The sequence below is a fragment of the Sturnira hondurensis genome, unplaced genomic scaffold (genome assembly GCF_014824575.4).
Source record: "Sturnira hondurensis isolate 20B ecotype Veracruz unplaced genomic scaffold, ASM1482457v3 Scaffold0006413, whole genome shotgun sequence".
Classification (NCBI taxonomy): Eukaryota; Metazoa; Chordata; class Mammalia; order Chiroptera; family Phyllostomidae; genus Sturnira; species Sturnira hondurensis.
The window spans coordinates 26,068,497-26,095,040 of record NW_028079044.1 but is presented as its reverse complement, the minus strand read 5'-3'; the positions used below and the strand labels follow the sequence as shown (position 1 = coordinate 26,095,040).

At 39.8% G+C, this 26,544-nt stretch overlaps 1 protein-coding gene across 3 annotated transcripts in view; it reads right to left on the bottom strand.

Moving 5' to 3' along the window:
- VPS13B (vacuolar protein sorting 13 homolog B) overlaps positions 1-26,544 on the bottom strand; it is a 690,921-nt gene that overhangs the window by 136,043 nt on the left and 528,334 nt on the right. For all 3 annotated transcript variants that reach the window (XM_037048265.1, XM_037048266.1, XM_037048267.1), the window contains exons 37-39: positions 14,347-14,549; positions 9,612-9,813; positions 9,175-9,359 (exon numbers count right to left, since the gene is read on the bottom strand). In XM_037048265.1, the coding sequence (XP_036904160.1) occupies positions 9,175-9,359; positions 9,612-9,813; positions 14,347-14,549 (590 nt within the window). The remainder of the gene's footprint in view (positions 1-9,174; positions 9,360-9,611; positions 9,814-14,346; positions 14,550-26,544) is intronic.

The following is a 26,544-nucleotide window of genomic DNA, read 5'->3' as shown; positions in this document are numbered from 1 at the left end:
ACTTCCCCAAAGTCCCCAAGACTTCTTTGTCTTTTCTGCATTTCAACAAGAATGAATCTTGTATCTGGCTTTGAGTACCCTTCATAAAGATGATGGATAAGAACTAAGCCTTCTAGCACACATCGGTACAGCTGCCAGCGGGCAGGAGGTGCTTATAAAATAAAAAGGCTCAGGATTCTGCGAGCATATGCGTAGCTATAAGTGAACCGCCCAACACAGCTGAAAAGAAGCACCCAAGAACACTCCCCGTTATTCTTTCTAAGCGTGTACGGAACAGGCAGATCATATCGACTGCAGTCATCTCCCGGGAGGTCCTCCTTCTGCAGTGTCTCTGTGTGCTGGTCTCGTAACCTTGCCTATCAGGTCCATGTGCTTTAGAATCACAGGAAGTTTGTAGAGTCAAGTTTAAAGCAGCAAAAGTTTAGTTTTTAATTTATTGGGTAATATCAAGTATGACTGTCTGACTTGGAACATTTACCCATGTAGTTATGAAATAAAATAGAATTCTATGAAATAGAAACCACACAACTATAAGGTTGAATGAAGCTTCAGGCCAGTCTGTGGATAAGTGTGTAAGATAAAATGCTATCAGAAAATTCAATGCAATTAAATCACCACTAAGCTTCGGACATAAAGCATCACACATTGTAAACTCAGTTTCAAAAATAGAAATTATCTTATCTATAAAGTTCCTATACATCATTAGAATTGGGAGAGTATTTCGAGAATCTGTGAAGTTGCTTGTGGGCTACACTGTCTTTGTATTAAAAAAGGAAGCACTGATCAAAAAAAAGTATTGGTTTTAAGCATCTTGCGGACAAGAAAATATCTCATGTATGTCAGGAAAACACAGACGAACTTTGCCCAAACTGTATTTTGGCAGGATGCTAGACGAGGACAATGGGGAGATTTAAAAAGTGATGTGAGGCTTTCCTCCAGATGGAGATGGCCTTTGATGCACAGAGAGAAACAGCTCTGCCGGATATCTGCAAAGGGAAAAGCTGGAAAAACTAGGGTAAAAAAGAGTCAGCTTTTTAGCAAGGTAGTCTTTCTAGAGACCCTCTGCTAGCGGCAATTCATCTCTGAAGCCACAGACCCTACAGAAAAGGCTTCCCCGTTGGAAGTGCAGAGCACACTGTGTGGGCCTTCAGAGTTGGGCAGACTGGAGAGATAGCTGAGTGGGAGGCCAGTGCTGACCATGACTCTGGTCAAGCCCACCAGGGTGAAAAACAAGAGCAGTTAAGAGAGATATGAACTAGAATGGATCCCCGTGGGGTGTCTGTGAGGCCCACAATGAGCCCTAATTCTCAGCCATGTCAGTGAATGTGACCCCCCCTCCAGGACCATAGTTGAATGGGCAAAGAGCTCCTGACACCAAACTAGTTCACTCAGGAATGTGGAACTGGACCTGGGGTTGGACTTGTAAATGTGACTCAGGGAGCTCTGGGGGCTACAGGGAGACTATTAGGCAGCCTGAGGGGGGGGGGGGGTGGGCAGCAGGGCAGCCAGCCTGTTAAAAAGGGAGAATAAAGCAAACATTCCTAGCCCCATCTTTCCAGAGGCCCCTGGCATCCAAAACTCCTCACTGTATCCTGATACTAGACCCCTCTATTTTTTGCTAGCCAGCTCCAGCTTCAGTGGGGTTTCTGCCACCTGCAAGCTAGAGGACTGCAGCTGACACAGTGCCTGGAGGGCACTTGACCGTGTAGCTGTGGGAAAGTGGTGTCTCTTACAGTAGCTGTTCCCAGTCAGTGAAAGCAGTCCATTCATCACGTGCAATCAGATCAGCATTCTTACGGATTACGACCTTGACATCCAGTCCATAAACACAAAAACCAACTTTCTCAGACACATGGCTTCCTTGCTCTACCATGGTAGGATCCAGGTTCTTGCTTGAATCGATTGATAGGCTGATGACAATGGTAATAATGACAGCAGCTACCACTGTACCTAGGGTCGTAAGAATAATTTACTGAGCCTTTAATGACATAAGGCACTATGCTAGGTACTTTATTTTACATGTATTACCTCTGCTCCTCACAAGTCTTTCAGGTATTGAGATAGACTTTTGTTTGAAAAGGTCTGTGATACAGGCTCAATAATGAAGATATCATTTGGGAAAGGCCAGCATGCTGGGAAGTCAGGTACTTAGCATGCTGGATTCTCCATGATTCAAGATCTGGCCACTGACCTCTTAGCCTCAGAAAATGTGCATTGGTGTCCCAGCACTGACTAGATTTAGGAATGCTGAGTCATGCCACGAAGTTCACGGGAGGCTGATATACAAACCAGATGCCAAGTCATTAGTTTGCATGAGCTGTGCAACTGCCAGGGAGCCTGGAGATGGACGCCGGCCTGAGCAGTGTGCATGATGCTTCCTACAGAGACGCAGTGCACGGGGGCCCAGCTACTAGAAAGCTGTTCGGGTGGCCAGAGTGTTGGACACAGACATTTGACAGCTGCTACCTTCATCTCCATAAAGGGGATTTAGCTACCAGGTAAATCGGACACTTCAGTATCATTTCTTAGGATGCTGCCAGTAGGGCTCTTGCCAAAAAGTACTTCCTTGAACCTCCTAGGCTTCTAGAACTGACCACCTCTCCTTTTGAAGTTGACATTCTTTCTTGAGATATCCCCAGTCCATTTTGCGTGTCTGGGTGTCCTTTTATTTAAAGTCATTTTGTATATCTTTGGTCTGGTTCATTGTTTCATTATGTAATGGTTTGAGGTAAAAAGGTAATTTTATTTCCCCTCTTTTCACATTTCTCAACAAAGTAGCTCATGACCACCCCAATATATCATCTCCAATACTATTATCCCAATGTTTCACAACTAGGGTGAAGAGCATAGGTTTGGGAGCCAGAAATACCTGGGATGAAATTCTGGCTCCTTCACTTTAAGTTCTATGATTCAAGACCAATTAATTTCTCTCAGCCTCAGTTTCCCCACTCATAAAATGGAGATAATGCCCACTTCACAGAATCAAAGAAGATTTAATGCGGTTACACATATAAAGTACCCAGTAGAGTGCTGGGCTGAATTCACAACAGGATCATAACACATCAGAGAAAAGTAACACAGATCCCCACCATTTAGACTCACCTTGGTTTCCAAGGACACAGTTTTTTGTTCATTATTCTTCTGATGTGATTTTTATAATCATATTACTGTGACTTTAAAAAACAAATTTCCCTAACTTTTGAACTGGATAAACAAAAGCAAACTGGGCACCAGCACACTGATTTCTTTGGCTGCCTGCTCTCCTTCTCCACCAGGAATAAACAAACGACACAGCTTGCTTTTGTCTTTTTTCTTCCTGTTGTCCTTGTGAAGATATCCTGTAAGAACTCTGGTAATGCTTTTTTCACATTAGAATTCTGCACCAAATTCTGAAGCTTAAAAATGCCTTTTTAGCTGAGAAAGGGCTATGAAATCATAGAACTTTAGTAACAAATTTATTCTTTTGTCCCAGTGAATTCAGTACTCTTCTGATGTCAGAATCCCCCAAATTACATGCTTGTCCTACATAAACAGATGGTCTACCCTAATATATATTCAGCTATTCTATCTTATGAGCTTGCATATGCAATTATGCCCTCTTTTTCTGATTATATTGTATTGGATTTCCAATTACACTGTTACAGACCTCCTAAGAGTTGGGACAGATCTGTCTCTTTATATCCTCATTGTCTATACATTGTCCCTACATTGACATTGAGAAGATATCCAATCATTATTTGTTAATAAGAAATGCTGTGAAGTGGAAAGAAAAACAACAGATAGATACATTTGTCTCATGGGTTAAAGTCACATTTTCTGAAGGTATAGATCTGAATCTAGGTGTCTATTTAATTTTTCTAACGTAAAGTTTTGTGAACCTATGTTAATTTTTCCCTAAATTACTCAAACATTTCTTTTCTTCTTCAAAATTTGTTGTATTACAGAAATTCCTGACTTTAGTGTTTACATCTTTCCTTTTAATCCATATACACCATCAGTGCCAAACATCCTCCGTTTCACTTCTTTAACCTTGTTACATCTGTTTAAATTGCCTCAGTGATGCCCATTCTTAGCGTTTCCACTGAATTTAATGCTCAGGCTTCGTACTTGTATGAACCTTCGGGGGAAGAGGATATTTAGTTTGGCCTATCATCACATACCAAATGGAGATATCTAAAAATTTGGTGCAACATAAAAATGAAAATAATAATATTAATACAGTATTCAGAGAGAAAGAATAAGCACCATAACAGACCTGGGTGAGAATTAAAATACCCATTACCGGTCGTACCACAGAGGATGGACTAAAATCTTACAACCCAGGCCCAGGGTAACCTCCACAACACACCCCTCAGCAGGCAGTGCACACAGCAGGGTGAGAACAGAGCAAGCCTTCCTGTGTACTGCGTACAGGACCAGAAATTTCTTATTTTTAAGCTCATTTAAACCACAAAACATTCCTTCTGGGTTGAAGGCATTACTCTACCTTACAGATCCTAAGTATATTATAAACACCTAAATGTTAACAAAAAGATCACAAAATAAGCTCCTTTTGCTTTCTGAGAACATTAATTTCAGGGTCTTTAATCAGAACTGGTGCTTAGTATGATTTAGTATTATAGACATGTTTTCCATATTTTTCATTATAATTGCAAAATAAATTCCATAAAGTCATATGGGGAACCTGTTTATAAATCCCATTATCAATCACAGAAAGATACAGAAACAGACAAATACGAGGGTTCTGTGTAAGTGAACTCTGTAAGGTCAGTTTTTTACGAACTAAATGGTCCTGAAGGAAAAGTTATCCAAACTCAATTGTTTTTAGGACTGAAACCAAGGAGATTAACTTATCTTTGTCTTTAAGAACTAGCCTCTGTCTAGGGGGCAGTGGGCTTGGCAGACTTTTCAATGACCTCACCAAGAGCCTGTGTAATGTAATCACATTAGACTGTGTGTTTATGGTAGATAATACCACTGAAGCATAACAATGCATTCTGACATAATTCAGTTTGTAAAACCAAAACTCACTCAATAGCTCACATAAAATAATGACAAACAATGTACCACTTTTGAATAATATGAAATAGGAACATTCCATTCATGCAGTCATTCATCCAGTCAGTGTATTTACAGAGCATCTCCATAGCAGCAGATACTATAGAGCAGGTAATGACCATTCCTACAGAAACCTACAATCTAGGAGGGAGACCAGATATGGACACATAGTTAAAATGCGAGGGATGAGATAAACAATAGCATAAAAGTGGTGGTGCCATGAAGTGTTACAGGACTTTAGAGGACGGTGGTATAACGTTTGGAGCTGGTGTCCAGGAATGACTTCATGAAACTGATGGCACCTGCTGAACTGTTTGGAAGTGCGGCCAGGATTTCAGCAGAAAAGAAGAGATTTTTCTCTTGCACTGAAGAAGAGTGAGTGGGCTGGAAGCGGGATGCAACCAGCTGGTCCGGGAATGCTGAGCAGGCCCGTTGGACTCCAGCATAGACCACACAGAGGGGAGGGGAGGGGAGCTGGCCAAGGGGTCGGGAGACTGTGGAGGGGCCTCAAGGCCAGGCTGGCCTGGTGGAGGAATTACTGAAGGCTTTTCTAAGGGGAGTCACGCAGTCCACCTGCACTTGAAGAACGTTGCAGGAAAGGTCAGAGGGAAAGAGACTGAGGGCTGGAATCCCACGTAGGGGCTCTTTTAGCGGTCCCGGTATTGTCCGTGAAGGAGGGGTGGCGGGAAGGAGCTCACTATGTGTAGGGCATGTATTAGTATTAACGATAATATTTCACTTAGTTCTCAAGACAACTCTGAAAGGTAAGTAACATTGAACCCAGTATTCAGTTGAAGAAAGTAGGGCTCAAAGAGATCACTGATGTCACTGAGTTAGTAAAATAAAAGGGGAGGGGAGCAGGAGTCAGCCGTTGGGACTTCACTGTCCACGATATCTGCATGACACCGTTATGATCGAGGGCCTTCCTCTCATAAGCTCCCTGCAATTCAGGATCAGTGGTCCAACGTCTTAGGTGTGCCTCTGGACCCAGAGATAATCACATACAGCATGAGAATGATTCTGACAACACAGAGGTGCTCCTTGAAAGCTGAAATTAGGGAGACTGCTATTTCAGAGGTGCGGAGCAACACCCCTGCTAGACTGAGAACCTTATATGAGTGGACACTGTTCTTACCTGTCTCTGAGTCCCCGGGAGCAAGCCCAGGGAGGTACTCAAGGAAAAACTGTCATAATGAATCAAATTCGTGATTCATATAACATGTTCTATTCTGAACAGAAGTTCCAAGGATACAAAACAGTTTGCATGGTTCTAAGATGACAACACAGAGTTATTTCCACAGATGAGGTGCTCCCCCCTCCCTGTAACAAATTCTATTCCTAGCCAGGGGTATACAGTAAGTTCTCATTCAACATCGTCAATAGGATCTTGGAACTGCAGCAAAACAATGAATAACAAACCAATCTTACCACATGCTAACTGACATAAACAAGAGTTAAGGTCCCGTAGCATCTCATTAATGTTCCAACGAAACATCGTTGTTCAAGAACATGCTGTATGAAGACTGAACCAGGAGCTCAGCAGCATGGCAAACTGCCTGTCCTGCTCTGTCGGACAGCCCAGTGTTGATTCTGGGTGTTCCTTCTCACCACTGGGATGGAGTTCACCCTTTCAACTTACAGTAGGTGCAACCATGTCCTGGTACCAGGCCAGCATCCTGTCTTTGAGCTCTGCTCATGTCTCAGCTCCTATCTCTCCAGGGAGATAGGAAATGTGGCAGGGCCTCTCTGCTCCCGACTCCTTGCTTGCTGAACCCTGCTGGGCCCACTGTCCAGGCCCACTGTCTGGGCCCCTGGGGCTGTCCCAATCCCCTGGCCATCTCCAGCTGGCCTGTGGGGTCACCAGCCCTGCTATTTCTGCTCCATGGAACAGTTTTGGTGACAGTCATCACAGTAGACGCAGCACCTTACACTGCCCTTGCCGTGTGCCAGGCATTGTTCTATTAATATTAATGCCTATCACAATCAGATTATTAATAGCTTCATTTTATTGATTAAAAAAAGGCAAGACAAAGAATCTGAGGCTGAGAGAGTGACCTGTCTAGAGTGACACGGTCTCCCAGTGGCAGAGCCAGAATCCGACCCCCAGCATTCGGGCCACAGCTCATTCTCTTCACCACGGTGCCATCCAACCTCTCCAGTGACAGTGAGAAGGTGAAGTACATGTCATAAATGAACATACTTTGTACCTTTAGTGCCCTGTTTTCTATCCCTGGCATAATACAATACTATTACTAGAACTTACCAGATTGATATCCATAAGTATATCAACATTAGCTATAAATCTGATCTCCCAAATCAGAAAGAAGCCCTTATAGAAGGCTGAAATTCTGATACATGAGTATTTTCATTTTGACTGAAAACCCCACAGGTGTTCTGCATTTAGAAAAGTCTAATAAGACAGTAGGATTCAAAGACATTGCTGTTTTATTAGCAAAACTTATCCAGAAATACTGGTAGAGAGGGTGATCATGAACATGGCATTAATAGGAGGGACAACAAATCTGAGGATTTAAAACCCAAAGCAGAGCTACTTAAAAAAAAAAGACTCGGAGCGCAGACGGCCAGCAGCTTGGCCATCGGCGCCCAGCACGCTCCGGCTCACCGACAAAGTGCTGGAAGGTGCCATGGCTACCGACTCAGAAGGTGAACGTCTGACCAGTGCATCGAGATCAATATGAAAAAGAATTAAGTAAGAATACAACACAACTTGTGCTAATATGTATTATGAACTTCTCTGATTTGTATTATTAGTCTAACTTATTAAGTATGGAGCAGTCATTTAAAAAAATGGTGAATATTGCTATATACCAGAGGCTGGGGATACGTGACCAAGGCATAAAAGAAGCTTATTTTCTAACAGTAGAGATAAAAAGACTATAAATAATGAAATAAATAAGTGCACAGGATAATTTTGAATAGCAAAAAGAGCTATGAAGAAAGATAAACAAGGTAATGTAGTACAGGAAAAAGTGAGCTCTCCAGGATATGACATTTGAGCTCTCACCTGACTGACAATTACAAGGAACGGGACAAGGGAAATGACTCTGAAGTGGGGTGCTCCAGGAGAAGGGGGAGGGGGAGACTGGCATGAGACAGTCAGAGAGGTGGGAAGGGCACAGATCACAGGTCCTTGCAGGCCACACAAGAATGTGAATTTTGTTCTCAGAGTCAGAGAAAGTCAGCATAATATTGTAATTTAGGAGAGTGATGTGATCTGGTCTACATTTTTAAAAGTTCACTTCAGCTGCTGTTTGGAAAATGCATTACAAGAGGTCAAGAATGAACTCCTAGATTTCAATTAGGAAGCTACTGTGATAGGGAACAGAAGATGGGCTTGGACTTGACTTGCACTGGAGAGAGATAGATCGGATAGGGACATATTCTGGAGGCAGAAGTAATAGGACTTGTCGATAACGTACATGCAGAAAGACAGGGAAAGAGAGCAACAGGAATGATTCCTAGGCTTTGAGCAGTTGGTTGTATCATCTATTAGTAGGTAGAAGACTAAGAGAAAAACACATTTTAGGAGAAATTCAGATTCGTAGTATATTAGTAAGTAGAATGATAATAGAGTGATATCCATAATGACCTTTACATTGAGCTCAGGGACCTGGGAAGAAACAAACTTTCCCCAAACCATACAGAATACGATCATTGGTCAGATGATTTTCCTATTAGTCTACCTCAAGCCCCAAGAACATTTTCATTTTCGGCTGTGGAAATGAAGTGAAAACTCAGTTACCCATTCTGGCTGTATGTGGACACACTCTATTTCACAGAGCAGCTCCAGAAATGCTGAGCATATGGTAGGTGGTCACAGAGTATGTGGTGAACCAAATGACACCTATTCGTCTTAGAGACCACAGGACCCACCTACCAATGGGACTCAGAATAGAACTGAGAACTCTCAAAACAGTCATGTACTACTACGAATCTGAATTATATTATTCTATTATATATTTTAAATATTTGGAGTGTATACACAAGTGTATATTTCTTTCTGATACTGTTAATGGAAAAAAATAGGTACTCTCCGAACACTTTTCCTCGTACCGAACCGGTACTTCCCCACAGTATTTAATTTTAATGACATACCTGCAGCATGTCACCGAGGTCGGCTGTGCTAATGTCTGGATCCTCCGTAGTGTTGAAGGGCACGGGAGTTATCCGTACGAGGCTGAGCACTCTCTGTTCTGGGTATCGCCACAGCATCATCCCGGGGCTGTCTTCGGTTTCATTGTAAAACAAGACTTCATAGACACCGGGCATTCTCAAGGGTTCTGTTCAATGAAAGTATAATTAATTCTATGCTTTTGAAGGGACATACATTGGTTTATGACTGCAAGAAAAATATTATGAGAATAAAAGAAAACTTTATAAAGAAGCTGGGTAGTCATTTTTATGTGGTTTCAGATGGGAACAAATCAAGAGTTTTCCCTTAGAGATCCTGAAAGGCAATTTACTATTTTTGTACTGCAGGTATTCATGTACCGCTCAAGTGACCTCATTCTGCACCTGTTGTCACTACTTACCAGCGTCTCGGATATACTGAAACAGGCCCGTCCGTAGGTCATCGGAACTTTGCTCGCTTTTAAACATCTGGTTCTTTTCCACAGGAGGTGGCACATGCGGCACCGCTTCAGAAACTTCACAGTTTCTCTCCTCATTAAGATACCCACGGAGCAATTCATGTAGAAGAACTAAACAATTCAAATGTTCTTGACCCCAGAAAACCTTTAAAACCATATGAAAAATTTTAGTGGCTTTAAAATACAAACATTTCATGAAGACAATTTGGTACAATCATATTTGAACTAATGCAAGACAGCAATTATGTTTAATGTAACTACAATAACTAAACTACAGTATCTAAGTAACTGAACCTGTAGAGTATAATTCTATTGCTTGAGTAAATATATAAAGACAACAAAATCAATTGTTATATATTATGTGAATCGATTTTAAATGCTAAATTAATGATGAAATTAAGTTAATGTGAGGTAATGTTTATTAACTAACTTAGCTAAGAGGGAAAAGAACACCTATTACAGTCTGAGAAAAGAAAATGCAGGTCTTCTAGGACAAAATGTTAATGAACTACTAACATCTTCATCAGAATAGCTTCCTAAAGTTTGTCATGAGATTAAGCAGACGCATATTTATCATAGGGTTCTTTTCTCTGCATTTTTGCTTTGGAGAGAAGTGATGTCGAGGCTTAATGAACCTAAACTCAGAAGTCTCCCAACTTCTGTGCCCAGTGCGAACGTGCCCGCATGCAGCCCCACACAGCCCAGGAATCACTGCACCGGGGGCTACAGGAGGGTTTCAGAACCCGGGTCTCAGTGTTTCCTCTAACCTCGAGGAGCGAGTTTCCTTCTTGTGCACGTGAAGAATACCAGTCTAAAACCGAAGTCTGACCAATGGGTAATAATAATCATGGATTCTAAATTTCAATGCTATCAAAAAATTTCTCTGAATGTACTGAATAAAGGCAATATAGCCTTCCAGGAAATCCATAAAACACACACAAAAAGAATATAGAGAAGTAGGAAAAATAGTTCCCTAGTTGTTAAGTTCCTAGACAACCTAGACATTGGTCCTGTTCTCTGGAATTAAGGCATCTCAGATATGAAGGTAAAAGATACAATACAAAGTCTACTTATGGTCTTATCAATATTATTTTTATTGGATCCAAAAAAACCTGAGATAGGTAAAAAGTCAAGGCAAACACTCTGCTCCAGCCTTCAAATTGTCAAGAGACAGTCAGAGACTTTATAATGTAGAGGTGATATACTTTGGTTTTGCTCTTATTATTTTAATATGGAATTACTCTGCTGACTTGAAAAAATGGTAATACGATTAATGTCTGGATAACACAACATAAAACTAAATGCTTATTGCTAAATATATGAAGATTTCTGATATATGCAGAAAATCTCCAAAGCATTATAAACAGTAAGTTACTAGGATACCAGCCTGCCACATCAAGTTCTAGGTCAGTAAGAAAACCAATGGAAGCCCTAGCTGGCGTAGCTCAGTGGATTGAGCGCGGGCCTGCGAACCAGACGATCGCGGTTCGATTCCCAGTCAGGGCACATGTCTGGGTTGCAGGCCGGTTCCTTGCAGGCTAACTACCAGCACGGGAGGCACAAAAGGCAACCGTACATTGATGTTTCTCTCCCTCTCTCCTTCTCCTCTAAAAATAAATAAATAAATAAAGTCTTTAAAATTGAGCAGTCTCTAAACTTTCAGATAATTAAAAAAAAAAAAAGAAAGAAAACCAATGGAAGGAGTTCTGGCCAGGATGGAGGCATAGGTAGAAATGCTTTGCTTCCTTACATGACCAAAAGAAGAGTAACAACCAGTTTGAAAAAAAATAAAAAACCCAACCAGAACCACCAGAAAACCAAACTGCATGGATGCCCGATAACCAAAAAATTAAAGAAGAAACATTTGTCTAGATACTGGTAGGAGGGGCAGAGAAAAGCAGCCAGGGCAGAATGGATGCACCAGCAAGGTGGTCAGCGAGGCAGAGGTTGGCTGACCGGGCAGTCCCATATTCATGTGTGGGTAAGCCAGGAAGGAACAACTTGGGAGTGAGACAGACTGCAAAACCCAGGGTTTTAGCGTGGGAAACTAGACTCAAAACCTCTGGCTGTAAACACCTGTAGGGGTTGTGGCAGCAGGAGAAACTTCCAGCCTCACTGGAGAGACCCACAGGGTTCTAGAATGTACACAAATCCACCCACCTGGGAATCAGCACCTGAAAATCCCAATTTGCTTGTGGGAAGTGAGGGACAGAAAATGGGGGGAGAGCCCAGTAAGCAGCATTGCTCCCTCTCTGACTCCTCCCCCACATGCCACACCACAATGCAACAGAGAGGGATGCTCTGCCCTGGAGAACACCTAAGGCTCCACCCTCTTACAACACACTAGGTACGCCCAGACAAAGAAATATGGCCCAAATGAAAGAACACATCAAAACTCCAGAAAAAGAACTAAGTGATGAGGAGTTAGCCGACCTTATCAGATGCAGAGTTTGAAACACTGGTAATCAGGATGCTCACAGAAATAATTTTGAGTTTGGTTGCAAAATGAAGGGAGAAGTGAAAGCTATATGAAGTGAAGTAAAGGAAAATATATAGGGAACGAACTGTGAAGGGAAGGAAACTGGAACTCAAATCAATGATTTGGATCAGAAGGAAGAAGCAAATATCCAACTGGAACAGAATAAAGAAACAAGAATTCAAAAAAATGAGGAGAGGTCGAGGAACCTCCTGGATAACTTTAAGTGCTTCAACATCCGAATCACAGGGGTTCCTGAAGGAGAAGAGGAGGAGCAAGAAACTGAAAACTTATCTGAAAAAATTATGACAGAAAACTTTCCCAATCTGGCAAAGGAAATAGACTCCCCAAGAAGTCCAGGAAGCTCAGAGTCCCAAAGAAGCTGTACCCAAAGAGGAACACTCCAAGACACATCATCATTAAGTTACCCAAGATTAAAGAGTAAAGACTCTTAAAAGCAGCAAGAGAAAAGAAGACAGTTCTCTACAAAGGAGTGCCCAAAAGACTATTATCAGCTAACTTCTCAAAAAAACCCTTGCAGGCAAGAAGAGACTGGAAAGAAGTATTCAAAGTCATGAAAGGTGAGGACCTACATCCAAGATTACTCTATCCAGCAAAGTTATCATTTAGAAGGGAAGGGCAGATAAAGTGCTTCTCAGATAAGGTCAAGTTAAAGGGGTTTATCATCACCAAGCCATTATTTTATGAAAGGTTAAAGAGACATATCTAAGAAATAGAAGTAAATAAAAAACTATGAACAGTAAAATGACAACAAACTCACAACTATCAACAACTGAACCTAAAAAACAAAAACTAAAACTAAGCAAACAACTAACATAGGAACAGAATCACAAAAATGGAGATCACATGGAGGGTTAACAGAGGGGAGTAAGAGGAGAGAATGGGGGAAAAGGTACAGGGAATAAGAAGCGTAATTGGTATATACAAAATAGACATGGGGAGGTTAAGAACAGTATGGGAAGTGGAGAAGCCAAATAACTTTTATGTATGACCATGGGCATGAACTATGGGTGGGGGTAAATCCTGGAGCAGGGAGAGGTTCAGGGTGGAAGGGGAAAAAGGGGAGAAAAAAATCGAGACAACTATCATAGCATCATCAATAAAATACATTTAAAAAAGGAAAAGTGATGAAAAAGTTGAGGTAACCCAATTTTTAGATGCAAATAAGATATTAAAATATTGCTATAACATACCTCATTATTAACAAATTAGTCATTTTCATTTTCTGTAATTGCTAATTTCTCAAGCTTTTGAATTTGTGTCAAATTCGAGGGATATCAAGTCATATAAAGAATATATTAAAATCTATCCAAATAGAAAATTTGGATACTTGGCTCTAAACAAAGAATAAAAAGGTTGTGATTTTTACTTACATGTCAAGTGTTAGTCATCAGACATTAAAATTTAATCTAAGGAATTTTCTTTTAGAAAGTGTTTCTTACATATTGCTGATGAATCTGCACTTTGTGAAAGTTGGGCTACTTTGTAATGAAAAAAGTCTACACATTAGAAAGAAGTTTAATGACCTTGCAATTTCACTCCTGGTCATGTATCCAAAAGAAAGAAAAAGACGTCCACACAAAAACTTGTACACAAATGTTAAAAGCAGTGTTTATCACAATGGTCCGAAGTGGAAAGAACCCAAATATCCATCACTTAATGAGTGGGTAAATGATAAATGGAATGTCCACACCATGGAGTATTACTGGGCCATAAAAGGAAATGAAGTGCTGGCACCTGCTAAAATACCCTTGAAAACGCTACGTTAAGTGAAAGAAGCCACTCACAAAAGAACACACATTTACATGAACTATCCATAAGATCTGAATAAAACAGACAATAAAAACAGATTAGTGGCGGCGCAGACCTGGAAAGGGGACAGCAGGATAAGGGGGAGCAAGTGCTAATGAGTAAAAGGTGTTGGAGGGGTGTGTGTGCAAATGTTCTAAAGTGAAGAGTAGTGATGTTTACTGAACTTTGTGACTATATACAGTACTAAAAATCCAAAGAACTGTATACTATGAGCAGGTGAATTGTATGGTGTGTGAATTACATCACCAGAAAGCAATCTGATAATACCCTTTCTCATCACATGAAGACTTAAAATTCAGTGAAAGAGTTAAAACAATGAACAAAGGCTGGTTAAAAGTTGCGGGAGAGGTGGAGCCAATCTGCACACACCTGAAGCAGACCCCCACTCAGAGCAATGGACAGTTTGGGGGCGCCCTGCTCGGGGCCTGGGTTGCCGCTGTGTTTGCACCACTTAGCTTCCAGGTCGGCAGCGGCGCAGCAGGGGCCTATCAGAATCCGACTTCTTTCTCGGAGACTTGTTTTAAGGAGCAAATCGTTTATGCTGAGTAGAAATGATGACCCAAGAATTACACCTGAAAAATAAAAAGAAATGGAGAGGGACATAAATATTAAACCTTCCTTGTCAAAAATATGTTTGGGCGAAAACCACTGTATGTTTGAAGAGCATGAATTCACCCTCTGTCAGCGTCTTCCTTCTCAGCTGGCTTTTCTTCATGATTCCATGCCACTCACACAGCATTTTCGTTACGGAGCAGGTACCTCATTCACATTCCTAACAAAGCAGTATTTGCCAAAACATTATGACTTTTCCCATGTGTGAGCATTTTAAGTTTTATGGGTAGAGACATTTTCATTAAATTGTGCAAGTTTTTCAAACAACTACATTAAGAATAAGAACAGCTGCTTCATTTGTCTATTGTTAACATGATGAGAAAGGGCAATTTTCTGTGATTTCTTACAGTAAGAGCAGAGTATATTACTTTGCTAGACACTCAAGTTTTTGACTGGCTCATGTTAAAATCAAAACAATCAAAATATATATAACATGTGTTTTCTAAAAAATTTAGTTTAATCCAAACTTCACACATCATAACCACCCGAAGTTTACAAAGTCTTAAAAACAGATAGTGGCAGGTTAGATTTATGAGAAAAACTATATGCTGTAGTTCAAAGTAAATATATCCAGAGAAGGAATACACTTTAAAATGTAGGTTTCTTTTGAACTTAAACTAGAAGTGTAGATCAAAACCTTTTCATAAAACCAACGGCATACTTTAAGATATTTGAACGCAAAGTTGGAGTAGTGGGCTAACTTCCCCCAAGGAGCTCATACTCTGAATTGTCATTGTGAATATTGAATTTCACCAGACCACATTTGTAATGCCCATGGCTTATTTTTCTAATAATATTTGATCCTTAAAAGAGTTGAAAGATGAAAAAACACCTTAGACTGATGGTGTACACTTCTCTACGTACAGAACCCACACTGACTTTTCAGTTCTCCGGAGACCTGAAAACCTGTGTGCACTGTTGTGTTCTCACTGCAGAAATAAGATACACAGAAGACCCACAGAAGTGTTAGGGCTAAGACTTTTGTCGCAATTATGATGGTGGAAATCAATTTCTTAAACTTTTTCATCAAATGTATTGTGGCACCAGACTTCCATTTTATTTAGACATTTTTCTTTTTCTTAATACTTCACTTAGGCTAAAGAAAAAATATACAAAACAAAAAGACAGAAACAGGGCCCCCAATGACAAAGAATCAAAATTCATCTTTACCAATGGAGTTTGCACTTAAGTCATAACTTCCTAACTTGACTGCATTACAGTTCCTGAACTTCTCAACAGTAAAGATTCGCTAAATAGACACACCAATTATCTTTCAGCAATTTGTCTTCATAGGATAAGAAAATATAGGCTTAATTCATTACAATGATCCGGCAAATTAGCATTAAGGGAATGTTCGAATTACATCGCCCATCATTCTCAAACACATGCCCCTTCATACCTGCCTACAACGAAATATTCAGTTATCTGGTGGTAATCTTCATGTGAATGTCCTATTGGTCCCTTGGAGACAAAGTGTTTAATATCAAAGGCTCCCTGGGTTGCTTATCTCATTTATCGTTTATCACTATCCCATCAGACACCCAGACTGAAAAGTCTGGGGCCCAATTCGGGGGCTTTCACTCTTAGATAAAGATTTCCAAGACTTCCCAACTCTATTATTTAAAATATCAATGAAGAGAGATCTCAGGAATCTCAGTGACTGAACAAAGACCATGTCATTTTCGAGCTTCAGTTGGCTGTGACAGTCCTGGAGGCCAGGGTCCTCTCACTCAGGACAGTACTGGGGACAGCCGTAGCTCTTAGCATGTGTCCCACCAAACTGAATTGACAGTTTAGAATCTGCTCCTGTTTTCAGCTGTCTTAATATATTTCTTACTTGACAGAAAGGAAAGTGAAGAACTTAAATCTGCCATTCTCGGTTTGCATCAATGTACCATAGAATACAGCTAGATGGAAGAGACCTTAGAAGCCATCTCTTCATCTATCACAAGTCTCCTTCCTCTAAAAGAATCATGCCAATTTTGAAATAACATTAGACCTCCCTAAAAGTTGCGAAAATATACAGTTCCCATACATTTTTCACCCAGCTATGTAACCACAGATCCAATATTGTAATCAGAAAATTCACACTGATAGAATTCTATTGAGTAATCAACAGATCTTATTTAAATTTTGCCATTTCTGCCCACTAACATCCTTCTTCTGCCCAAGTACCCAATGCAGGATCCCCACTGAATTTGGCTGTCACTTCCTTAGTCTTCTTTGTTCTGTGACAGATCCTTTAGGTTTGTTTTTTATAACTTTGATACTTTTGAACAGTCCAGGCCATTTCTTTTGCAGAATGTCTCTTAATTCATTTTTATCTAATGATTTCTTATTAAAATGAAGGTATACATTTTGGGGAAGAATACCAGAGAAGCGATGCCTTTCTCAATGCATCATCTTTGGTTATGTGTTATTGACGCTTTATTACTGGTATATTAGCTCTGATCACATGGCTAAAGGGCCGTCTTACAGGTTTTGCCACTATAAAATAGTTATTTTTCCCTTCATAAATAACAAATATCTGTAGGAAGATATTTGGAGATTATACATTATCCTTTTTTACATCAAACTTTTACCTACTACTGTCCATCTGGTTCTTGAATGGAATAATTATTACTGTGATACAAACCAATAATGTTGATTTCTAATTTTCTTATTGCTTTACATTTATCAATTAGTATTCTATGATTGATAAATGAAGAGCTGTCCCTTCTACCCCAGTTATTAGTTCAATTACTCATTTACATCAGTATGAACTTTATTTTATTTATGGGTTATAATCTAATACTACCATTATTTACTTTGTTGCTTAAATTGAACCAGCTTGGGACAACAGAAACCCGTTTAAGCCAGTCCCTGTGTCCTTTTGATATACTTTTGGGGGAGTGTCTTTACTTTCTGGACACAAGATGCAAGATGTTTCAGGCTCTCACAAGGTCCAAGATGCTAGTTAGGAAGACCTCGAACTCAACTCCTCTGCAGACACACTGAATATACACCTACAGATAGAGAAACCCTCCTGGACAATAAGTGAGGACTGATTGAACGGCTTCTGTACAAGTGACAGAGGGACCGCAGAGAGAAGGGTGAGGGCGGAGACATGATAATAAGAGCAACCCACCCGCAACACGGTGAACTGCAGTAGGCAGGACACTTCTGAGGGACCTTGAGCAGACGGGCCCGCCCTGTGCACAGTGAAAACGCAGTACAGTGAAGGGCGTATAGACTATATGTGGAGGAAATCCATTTTCTAACCCTACAGCATCTGCCGAACAGGTGCGACACTGCTGGCACCCTCCGTGGGACTGGAGGAGTTGGTAAGAGCCATTTTTACTTAATCATGAAGAAAAAGAAAACCTGAATAGACTGACTACAAGTAATGACATTCAATCGGTAATTTAAAAACTCTCAAACAGAAGTCCAGGACAGGATGACTTTACAAGAGAATTCTACCAAATATTTAAAGAATTAATACTGATCCTTCACAAATTATTTCAAAAAAATGAAGAGGAAAAAATGCTCCCATACTCATTTTATGAGGCCCACACTATCCTGATCCCAAAATCAGATAAAGACATACACACACACACACAAATCACAGGCCAGTATCCCCAACGAACACAGATGCAAAAGTCCTCAACAAAGTACTAGCAAAGTAAATTTAACAATATGTTGAAAGGATCTTATACCATAATAACCAAGAGGGATTTATTTCGAAGATGCAAGGATGCTTCAACATCTGCAAATCAATCACTGTGGGATAGCCCGTTAGCAATATGAAATATAAAAGTCAAATGATCATCTCAACAGATGCAGAAAAAGCAGCAGCATTCAACATCCATTTATGACTTAATAAAAATAAAAAACACACCTCTCAACAAAGTGGGTATATAAGCTCCAGACAACTTTTTACCTGGAGCTTATGGATGAATGAGATAATCTTTCTTATTCTATAAATTTTCATTTATACAAAGATATTTGTAAGCAAAGGATATGATAAAATCTTTGTTGAAGGAACTTAATGCATACAGAATTAGATCTTAATTGGCATTTTTACTATGCAGGAACTACTTCAAAATACTCATATGGTACTATTAAATTAGTGTCTCTTTTGCCTAAAAAAACTAGTATTAGAATGTCAAAATTTTCATTATTTTGAAGGATATTATTTTTCATTATACATACCTTATGTATATACTGCCAAGAATACTATCTCGTCTCAGAGAACTTAAACAGGGTCAATAGAAATCTCCTCTTATCTCCCCAGAGCTACACAATCAGAAGTATTTACTGACTGGGATAAGAAGGAATGTAAGAAAAAAAATTCTAGACTTGAAATTCACAAACACAAATATGAAATGTGGACAGCTTTTGTGTCACTGAATATACACTGTTAAAACACACAGAAATTTCCCAACGGTTGTACAAATTCTATTCTTTTTTATCTGGGTAGGAAAAATGGGATACCTACAGTTCTAGGAGAGTCAAGATAAAGGAATGACTGAAAGCTCAGGAAAATAGCCTGGAATTAGGGAGCCGATGGTCAGGCAAACATTTGGGAGCTGGAAGAAGAAAGTGGGGCAGACTCGGTGAGCACTGAGGAGGGCGGCAGGGGCTCAATGTGCCTCAGACACAGCGACTTTGCCCTTGAGGTCAGTGCTGACCCAGCTGGGGCTGTATACCAGCAATAGTGGGACCTAATGACTAGTTTTCCAGGACATAGAAAACTAGCGCTGGGAACTTGCCACCCTTTCTAGATCTTCAAGTTTGGCGCTCTCTGGAGTTTGATTTGGTGTAGGGAAGAGCATGAGATTCAATGAAAACCAAGGAGGTACAATACTTTTAGGAAAGTAGCCTTGCCCCTTGCTCCCTGGGTTTGAGGTTAAGAAAATGAGGGCACTTAAACTGGTTTAGTCTGCATCTTCTGCTATCTATAGCCCAAAGCATCCCAAACGATGTACATTCTCTAGCTAAAGGGATTCCCAAGGGTAGTCCTCAGCTTTTTCTCCCCCCTCCCCCACCATCTCCCTGCCCCCAATCTCTTATTTCAGTGAAATGCTCTATCATGGTTTTAAGGATAATTTTTTATGACAGTATGCATGACTATGCCTAATTATTGAACAAGAGCTTGTCCCAATTGAAAACGAATTGCATGCCCTGGATCACCTTCAATTTGCTATTTATGTATCCATGTGTTCATTATTCAACTGATATTTACTGATTACCTACTATGTATTGGATATACAAAGATAAAGTGAATAATTTGCAATTTTCTTTCACATCAGACTTTTCCTTGGCAATTTGTTAGCCTTGAGTTTTGAGATCTCAGTAAGTACTTGAGGAAAAAAAGACAACCTACAACATTTATAATACTGCCTGTTAAATGAACTGTTGAAACCAAGAACCCTTCCTTATTATCATACAAATCTTTTTTTTGCTTCTTTCTTAATTGAATTTATTGGGGGTGATATTGGTTAATAAAATAATATAGATCTAAAGTACACAATTCTATAGTACATCATCTGTATATTGTACTGTGTATTCCCCACCCCAAGTCAAGTCTCCTTCCATTACTATTTATCTCCCGTTTACCGTCTTCTACTTCCCTCTTAATTCACTGCATTTGCTGTCAATTCTTTCATCCTGATCAAGTATTTAGTTGAGGAAGTATGTGTAAGTTGCTGTCCCCTTTCCTTCTTTTCCCCAGTAGCCTACCCCGCACTTTAAGTTTCTTTTTTCTAATCCGTGTACAGTTTGTACTCGCCTGCATTTCAGGTCTAGCAGCATGGATCAGTCCCGTTTAAACACACGGGTGGCACTGAGAATTCAAGACACTAATGCCGGTGTGAGCACAAGGGAACAGGCCACTGAGAAAACACGTGACCTACAAACACCAATGTGCCCTGCCCGGTCTCATTTGCCTCCTTCCTTTCCCTTTGTGTCATACATCTATAAGGAAATCAGGTGTGGTTCACTCCTGAGACTAATCTCATCCCACGTCCCTACCTGCCCATTATACTTGTTACACACACCAGCCTGCTGTGGCTTTGCTCCTCGTGAGGGAATCCGGTTGTCTGTGGACTACAGAAAGGCTCATCCACAAGTACCAGCTTTCAAGTTCAAAATAGTCTCCATTTCCTTTTGAAGATTTCCTGCTGAATTATTAAACACCAACAATAAAATAATAGAAAAACATGTTATTTCAGTGGTTTTAACCTTACTCTAAGTGACCAGTAATAAGAGATTATGGTGATCACTTAACAATAAGGAGTACTGGTGAATTTCACAGGGGACATTTATAAATGGTAAACCAAACTTCAGACTTTTACCACAAAATATGAAAATAATCCCTGGGACTCACAACAGGGTAATTAATTCTCCTTTTCTCTTTCTTTCATTTTGTGAGAAACTGGCCAATGGGATGTCATCTCTTCCTTTTCGTTTGTTTGTTGTTGTTTTTTTTAAAGATTTTATTTAGTTATTTTTAGAGAAAGGGGAAGGGAGGGAGAAAGAGAGGGAGAGAACACACATGTGAGAAAGAAAAGTTGATTTGATGCCTCTCATATGGGCCCTGGCCAGGGATCAAACCCATGACCCAGGCATGTGTCATGACCAGGAATGGAACCAGAGACTTTTTGCTCTATGAGATACTGCCCAGCCAACAGAGACAAATTGATCAGGGCTTTTTTTTTTTTTTAAATCAGGAAACATGCTAGATATCTTACCTTCGATAAAATGAATTTTATTTTATATAGTAACACACATAAACCAAGGGCCACAGAGAATCTTGAGCTCACAGAAACTGGACAATTATATATTCAAAATCTGGTACAAGAGCCAACAGTTAAGGCATGTGTTCTTCTTAATGAATCAATGCACTGGTGGATAAAATGACTACAAATAAAAACTATTAAGAGCTATCTTCTCAGCATTAGAACATTAAAAAAGGCTGAATCATTTTGTGAAGTTTTATCTCCATCTATATGTACATATTACAAATATGACAAAAATGTTTATATTTGTTCTAGCTGGTAAGTATACAGGCATTTGATATGTTCTGCTTTACATTTCCTGTACTTTTAATTACCCCCCCTAAAATTTCAAAAATAAGTAAACAAACAAAAAAACCCCAAAGAACTGTTCTATGGAAGTACAAGATTTAAAATGGTCAGTTAAAGTTTAAAAGTATATGGTTCCATATAAATTTTTGCAGTGTTTGTTTTATGTCTGTGAAATGTGCCATTGGTACTTTAATAGGTATTGCATTGAATCTGTAAATTGCTTTGGGTAGTTTGGACATTTTGATTATGTTAATTCTTCCAATCCATGAACACGGTATATGTTTCCATTTGTTTGTGTCTTCCTTGATTTCTTTCTTCAGTGTTGTGTAGTTTTCTGCATACAGGTCTTTTACCTCCTTGGTTAGATTTATTTCCAGATATTTTATTTTTGTTTTTGCTGTATCAAATGGGATTTTTTTCTTGATTTCTGCTTCTGCTGATTCATTGTTAGTATACAAAAATGCCTTTGATTTCTGGATATTGACTTTGTAACCCACTGTTTTGCCAAATTCATTTATTAGTTCGAGGAATTTTTTGGTAGAGTCTATAGGATTTTCCATGTACACTATCATGTCATCTGCAAACAATGAGTTTTGTTTCCTCCTTTCCAATTTGAATGCCTTTTATTTCCTTTTCTTGCCTGATCGCTGAGGCTAAAACTTCCAATACTATATTAAATAGAAGTGGTGAAAGTGGACAATCTTGTCTTGGTTCCTGATCTTAGTGGAAAAGCTTTTAGTTTTTGCCCATTGAGTATGATGTTGGCTGTAGGTTTTTCATATATGGCCTTTATTATACTGAGGAATGCACATCAAAATAAAAAGCTTCTGCACAGCTAAAGAAAACAGCATTAAAATAAAAAGACAACCAACTGTATGGGAAAACATATTTGCCAATGATACCTCAGACAAAGGTTTAATCTCCAAAATATACAAAGAACTCACACAACTTCACTCTAAGAAGACAACTAACCCAATTAAAAAATGGGCAAAGGACTTGAACAGACACTTCTCCAAGGAGGACATACAGAGGATCCAGAGACACATGAAGAGATGCTCAATATCGATAGCTATCAGAGAGATGCAAATTAAAACCACAATGAGATACCACTTTACACTGGTGAGAATGGCTATCATAAACAAAGCAATAAGCAACAAATGTTGGAGAGGGTGTGGGGAAAAGGGGACTCTGGTCCACTGTTGGTGGGATTGCAGACTGGTACAACCATTATAGAAAACAGTATGGAATTTTCTCAGAAAACTAAATTTGAACCTGCCTTTTGACCCAGCAATTCCACTGCTAAGATATTATCCTAAGAACCCTAAAACACCAATCCCAAAGAACATATGCACCCCAATGTTCATAGCAGCACAATTTACAATAGCCAAGAGTTGGAAGCAACCTAGGTGCCCATCAGTAAATGAATGGATCAAAAAACTATGGTACATATACACGATGGAATTCTATGTAGCAGAAAGAAAGAAGGAGCTCCTACCTTTTGCAACAGCATGGATGGAACTGGAAAGCATTATGCTGAGTGAAATAAGCCAGGTGTTGAAGGACAAATACCATATGATCTCACCTTTAACAGGAAGCTAAACAATAAAACAAACAAGCAAGCAAAATATAAACAAAGACACTGAAATAGAGAACAGAGGAACAGCAACCAGAGGGGAGAGGGGAGGGAATTTCAGGGGAAATGGGGGAGGGATTTGGAGGAACATATATAAAGGATACATGGACAACAACTGAGAAGGGTGGAAATGGGAGGGAGGGGGGTGGGAGGGGATGGGAGTAATAGACAGAAAACTGTACTTGAAAAATAATTAAATAAATTAAAAAAAGAAAAAAAGTTTAAAAGTATCAATATTACTAAAGTTACTTAATCAATCTCTGATTGGGTCATTTAAAAAACTTTTAATTTTGCAATAACTTTAGGCTTTCAGCAAAGATGACAGACAGCCTTCAACTTTGATATCCTTCACCCAGCTTCCCTTACTGTTAACAACTTGCTATAGCATGGTTCTTGAAAGGCAGTACTTTAACATCAATACAATACCACTAACTAATTTAGACACCTCATTTGAATGTCACCAGTTTCTCCTCTCCCACCTTTTTCCTACCCAGGATCCGACACTGCGATCAGTGACTGTGTGTTCGGGTTGTTTTGACCGAGTAAGCAACCTCTGCCCTCTATTTCCTTCCACTCTACAGAACACTTTTCTGTCTGACTTGCCTGTTGTCTCCTTTCAAAAATCTGTGTTTATATTTTTAATTTCAGCTGTAGCAAAATAATGGTAGATATTTAATTAAACTAAATGAGGTGTAGCAACACTGAGAAGTAATTTCAGAAACAATTGGTGTGATAAACATAATCTTGCTTTGTTTGCATACTGACATGCTCTACAACGAGGGTAAAATTTAGTTCAAGGAACAAGTAGTTTCATGACCTTTAAAATACTCCCTCAGAAGACTAATAAATGGAAACCACTTGTTTTGGAGATTGTTTACAAAATGCGGCCAGCCCTGCATCATTAGTCTCTACTAAACAGTGAGGCTCCTACTTTCTGCATGCTGACTGGGCGAAACGCAATCTACATCAAGCTTCTGTATGTCATTAGAGAGAGTTCTCAATGATGACATGTGCTAGCAAAGCATAGCCAGGTACTTTTTTTATCCAGCTGGAAGTAATCTAAGCTACTAGAAAATCAGCAAACATGTGTTAGATACATCCACAAGTCGATTTGCATAACAGTGAAGCTTCAGGATGCCTCAAAAGGTGAGGAAAACTATCAGTGTGATCCACGAAAACATGACCATAAGTAATGAGAGGACCAGAAAGAAACTTTTGTAAATATGGTCCTTCAAGAGATTAGAAATCTTTCCATTTCTGTTCTTTCAACTAATTATGCTAAAGCACATTAAAAATGGCACGTTGGGTATGTTAACCATGAAAATGAAAAAACTGTTTCCCCTCTCCTTGATCTGAATATGTTAAGCCAATCAGATCCCATTAAATTTCATTCTAGTTTGTAATAAGCCTATACTGTTGTACTTAGTAATATACTAGGAGACACCGTAAGATTTAATACTTGGACAGCACTGTCAGAACTCTACGGATACTGAAGTTTAAGCTGAAAGGAATGCTGGTGCTCCCAGCTTCACTAAAAAGTCCAGCCGTGAGCAGAAGTCCAACTGGGTGGTCTACCTGCTACCACGGATCCCGTCTCCAAGCCTCTAATGATTTCTCATGTGTGGAATTTCCATTCTCCAGAGACTCCCACCCAGTCCTTAAAGATGAGTAAGAGAAAGGTGGGCCCCCTACATTAATCCACACCTGTTCCTTTAAACATAAGAAAATGGTAAGTAGCAGAAACAGGATTGTTTTTCCCGTTCTCATAAAGAAAGGGGGAATTACTCATGAGAGATGAAAATGTCTGCTGAGTTAGCTATTTATACTTGGCCCTTGTCTGGAAAGTTATTTTTTGAGAAATGTTTTAAAACTCTTAGATCCTAAAAAACCAAACTAAAAATACTGAAGGGTGATGGAGGATATGCTTTGCCTCTTTCCTTCCCTCCCATCTGCCACCATGCTCACTGTTTTTACAGTTGTGTCAGTTCATTAGAAAAATAAAACTTGATTGGATCATGTGTCTATGTTTAAAAAAAACAACAGACTGGCAGGTCTGACTGTGCATATTGGGAAGTACATGACAACCTTCCCAGAGAGGAAAGAACAGCAGCAAATACATACTCCACAGGTTCTTAAAAGAATACAGTAGCTGCTTAATTTAATCACATTAGGAAACTGCTGGTGAATCAATGTTTTAAAAAAGTAAGTCACATGGATGTTAAAATTGGTATAAACTTATTCAAACAATGTTGAAAGCAAAATGACTTGCTAAGTCATTTCAATGTTGAAACCTTGCAAAGGTTTTGAGACTGGTCTTGATTTACATAGTCCAGGTTTTTAACAACTGGTGTAATAGAAAGAGCAGAAGCCGGGGCACACGTGGTACAGCCCCTTCAGTGCCTCAGAACACCCCTCTCCACTCTCAACTCAATGAGGGAGTGAGGAGGCGGCAGGCGCTCAGGACCCCCAACCCAGGGTCCCTTGACCCTTCAGAAGCCCCATGTAATAATAGTGGTCCCTGAAGTAGTTCCAGTATTTAGGAGCCCTAAAGAAATGAATTTGTGTGAGACAGGACCGTGGAGGTGTACTAGGAATTTTAGTTTGGGTTAGAGTCATGTCAGGTAGGTACAGTCACGATAGCTATGTAACCTTAAATGCAGTTGGTTTGGATCATGAGGTCTGTGAGGGAAAGAAGAAAAAGTGTTCTCGATAAAGAGAAGAAAGATCTTTAAGATAATTTTCAGCTCTAAAATGTAATGATTTATGACCTCAGCATTCACCTGGTATGTCTGGAGTTGGGGGAGGAAGATACAAACCCTACCTCCCCCCCCCAATATTTATTGAGGAATATAATAAATTTGAGCCAAGGAAGCTGCAGGGTATTCCTCATACATTATCTCATCTAATGTTCTCAACAGCCCTGTGAATGAAATATTTTTGCTTCGATTTCAGAAATGAGCTAAGTTGTTACTTTTACCATAATCAACTGCCAGTAAGTAGCAGGGCTGAGATTCAGGCTCTGTCCACCTCCTTCCAGCACCATGTTGCTTTATAAAAACCACTGCTACTCGTGAGCTCTTAGGAATTCCATTTTTCCACCTGGTAACAGGTTGTGAATGAATGCACTTTCCTGTCCCCAGCTGTCTTGCACAGCCAAGGTATGTTATGCCAACATAGCTGACAGGTCCAGGGGCCTGGCCAGAGAGCAAACGAACACCTACAATGTGTTTTCAGTCGCTTGACACTGGCAGGGTG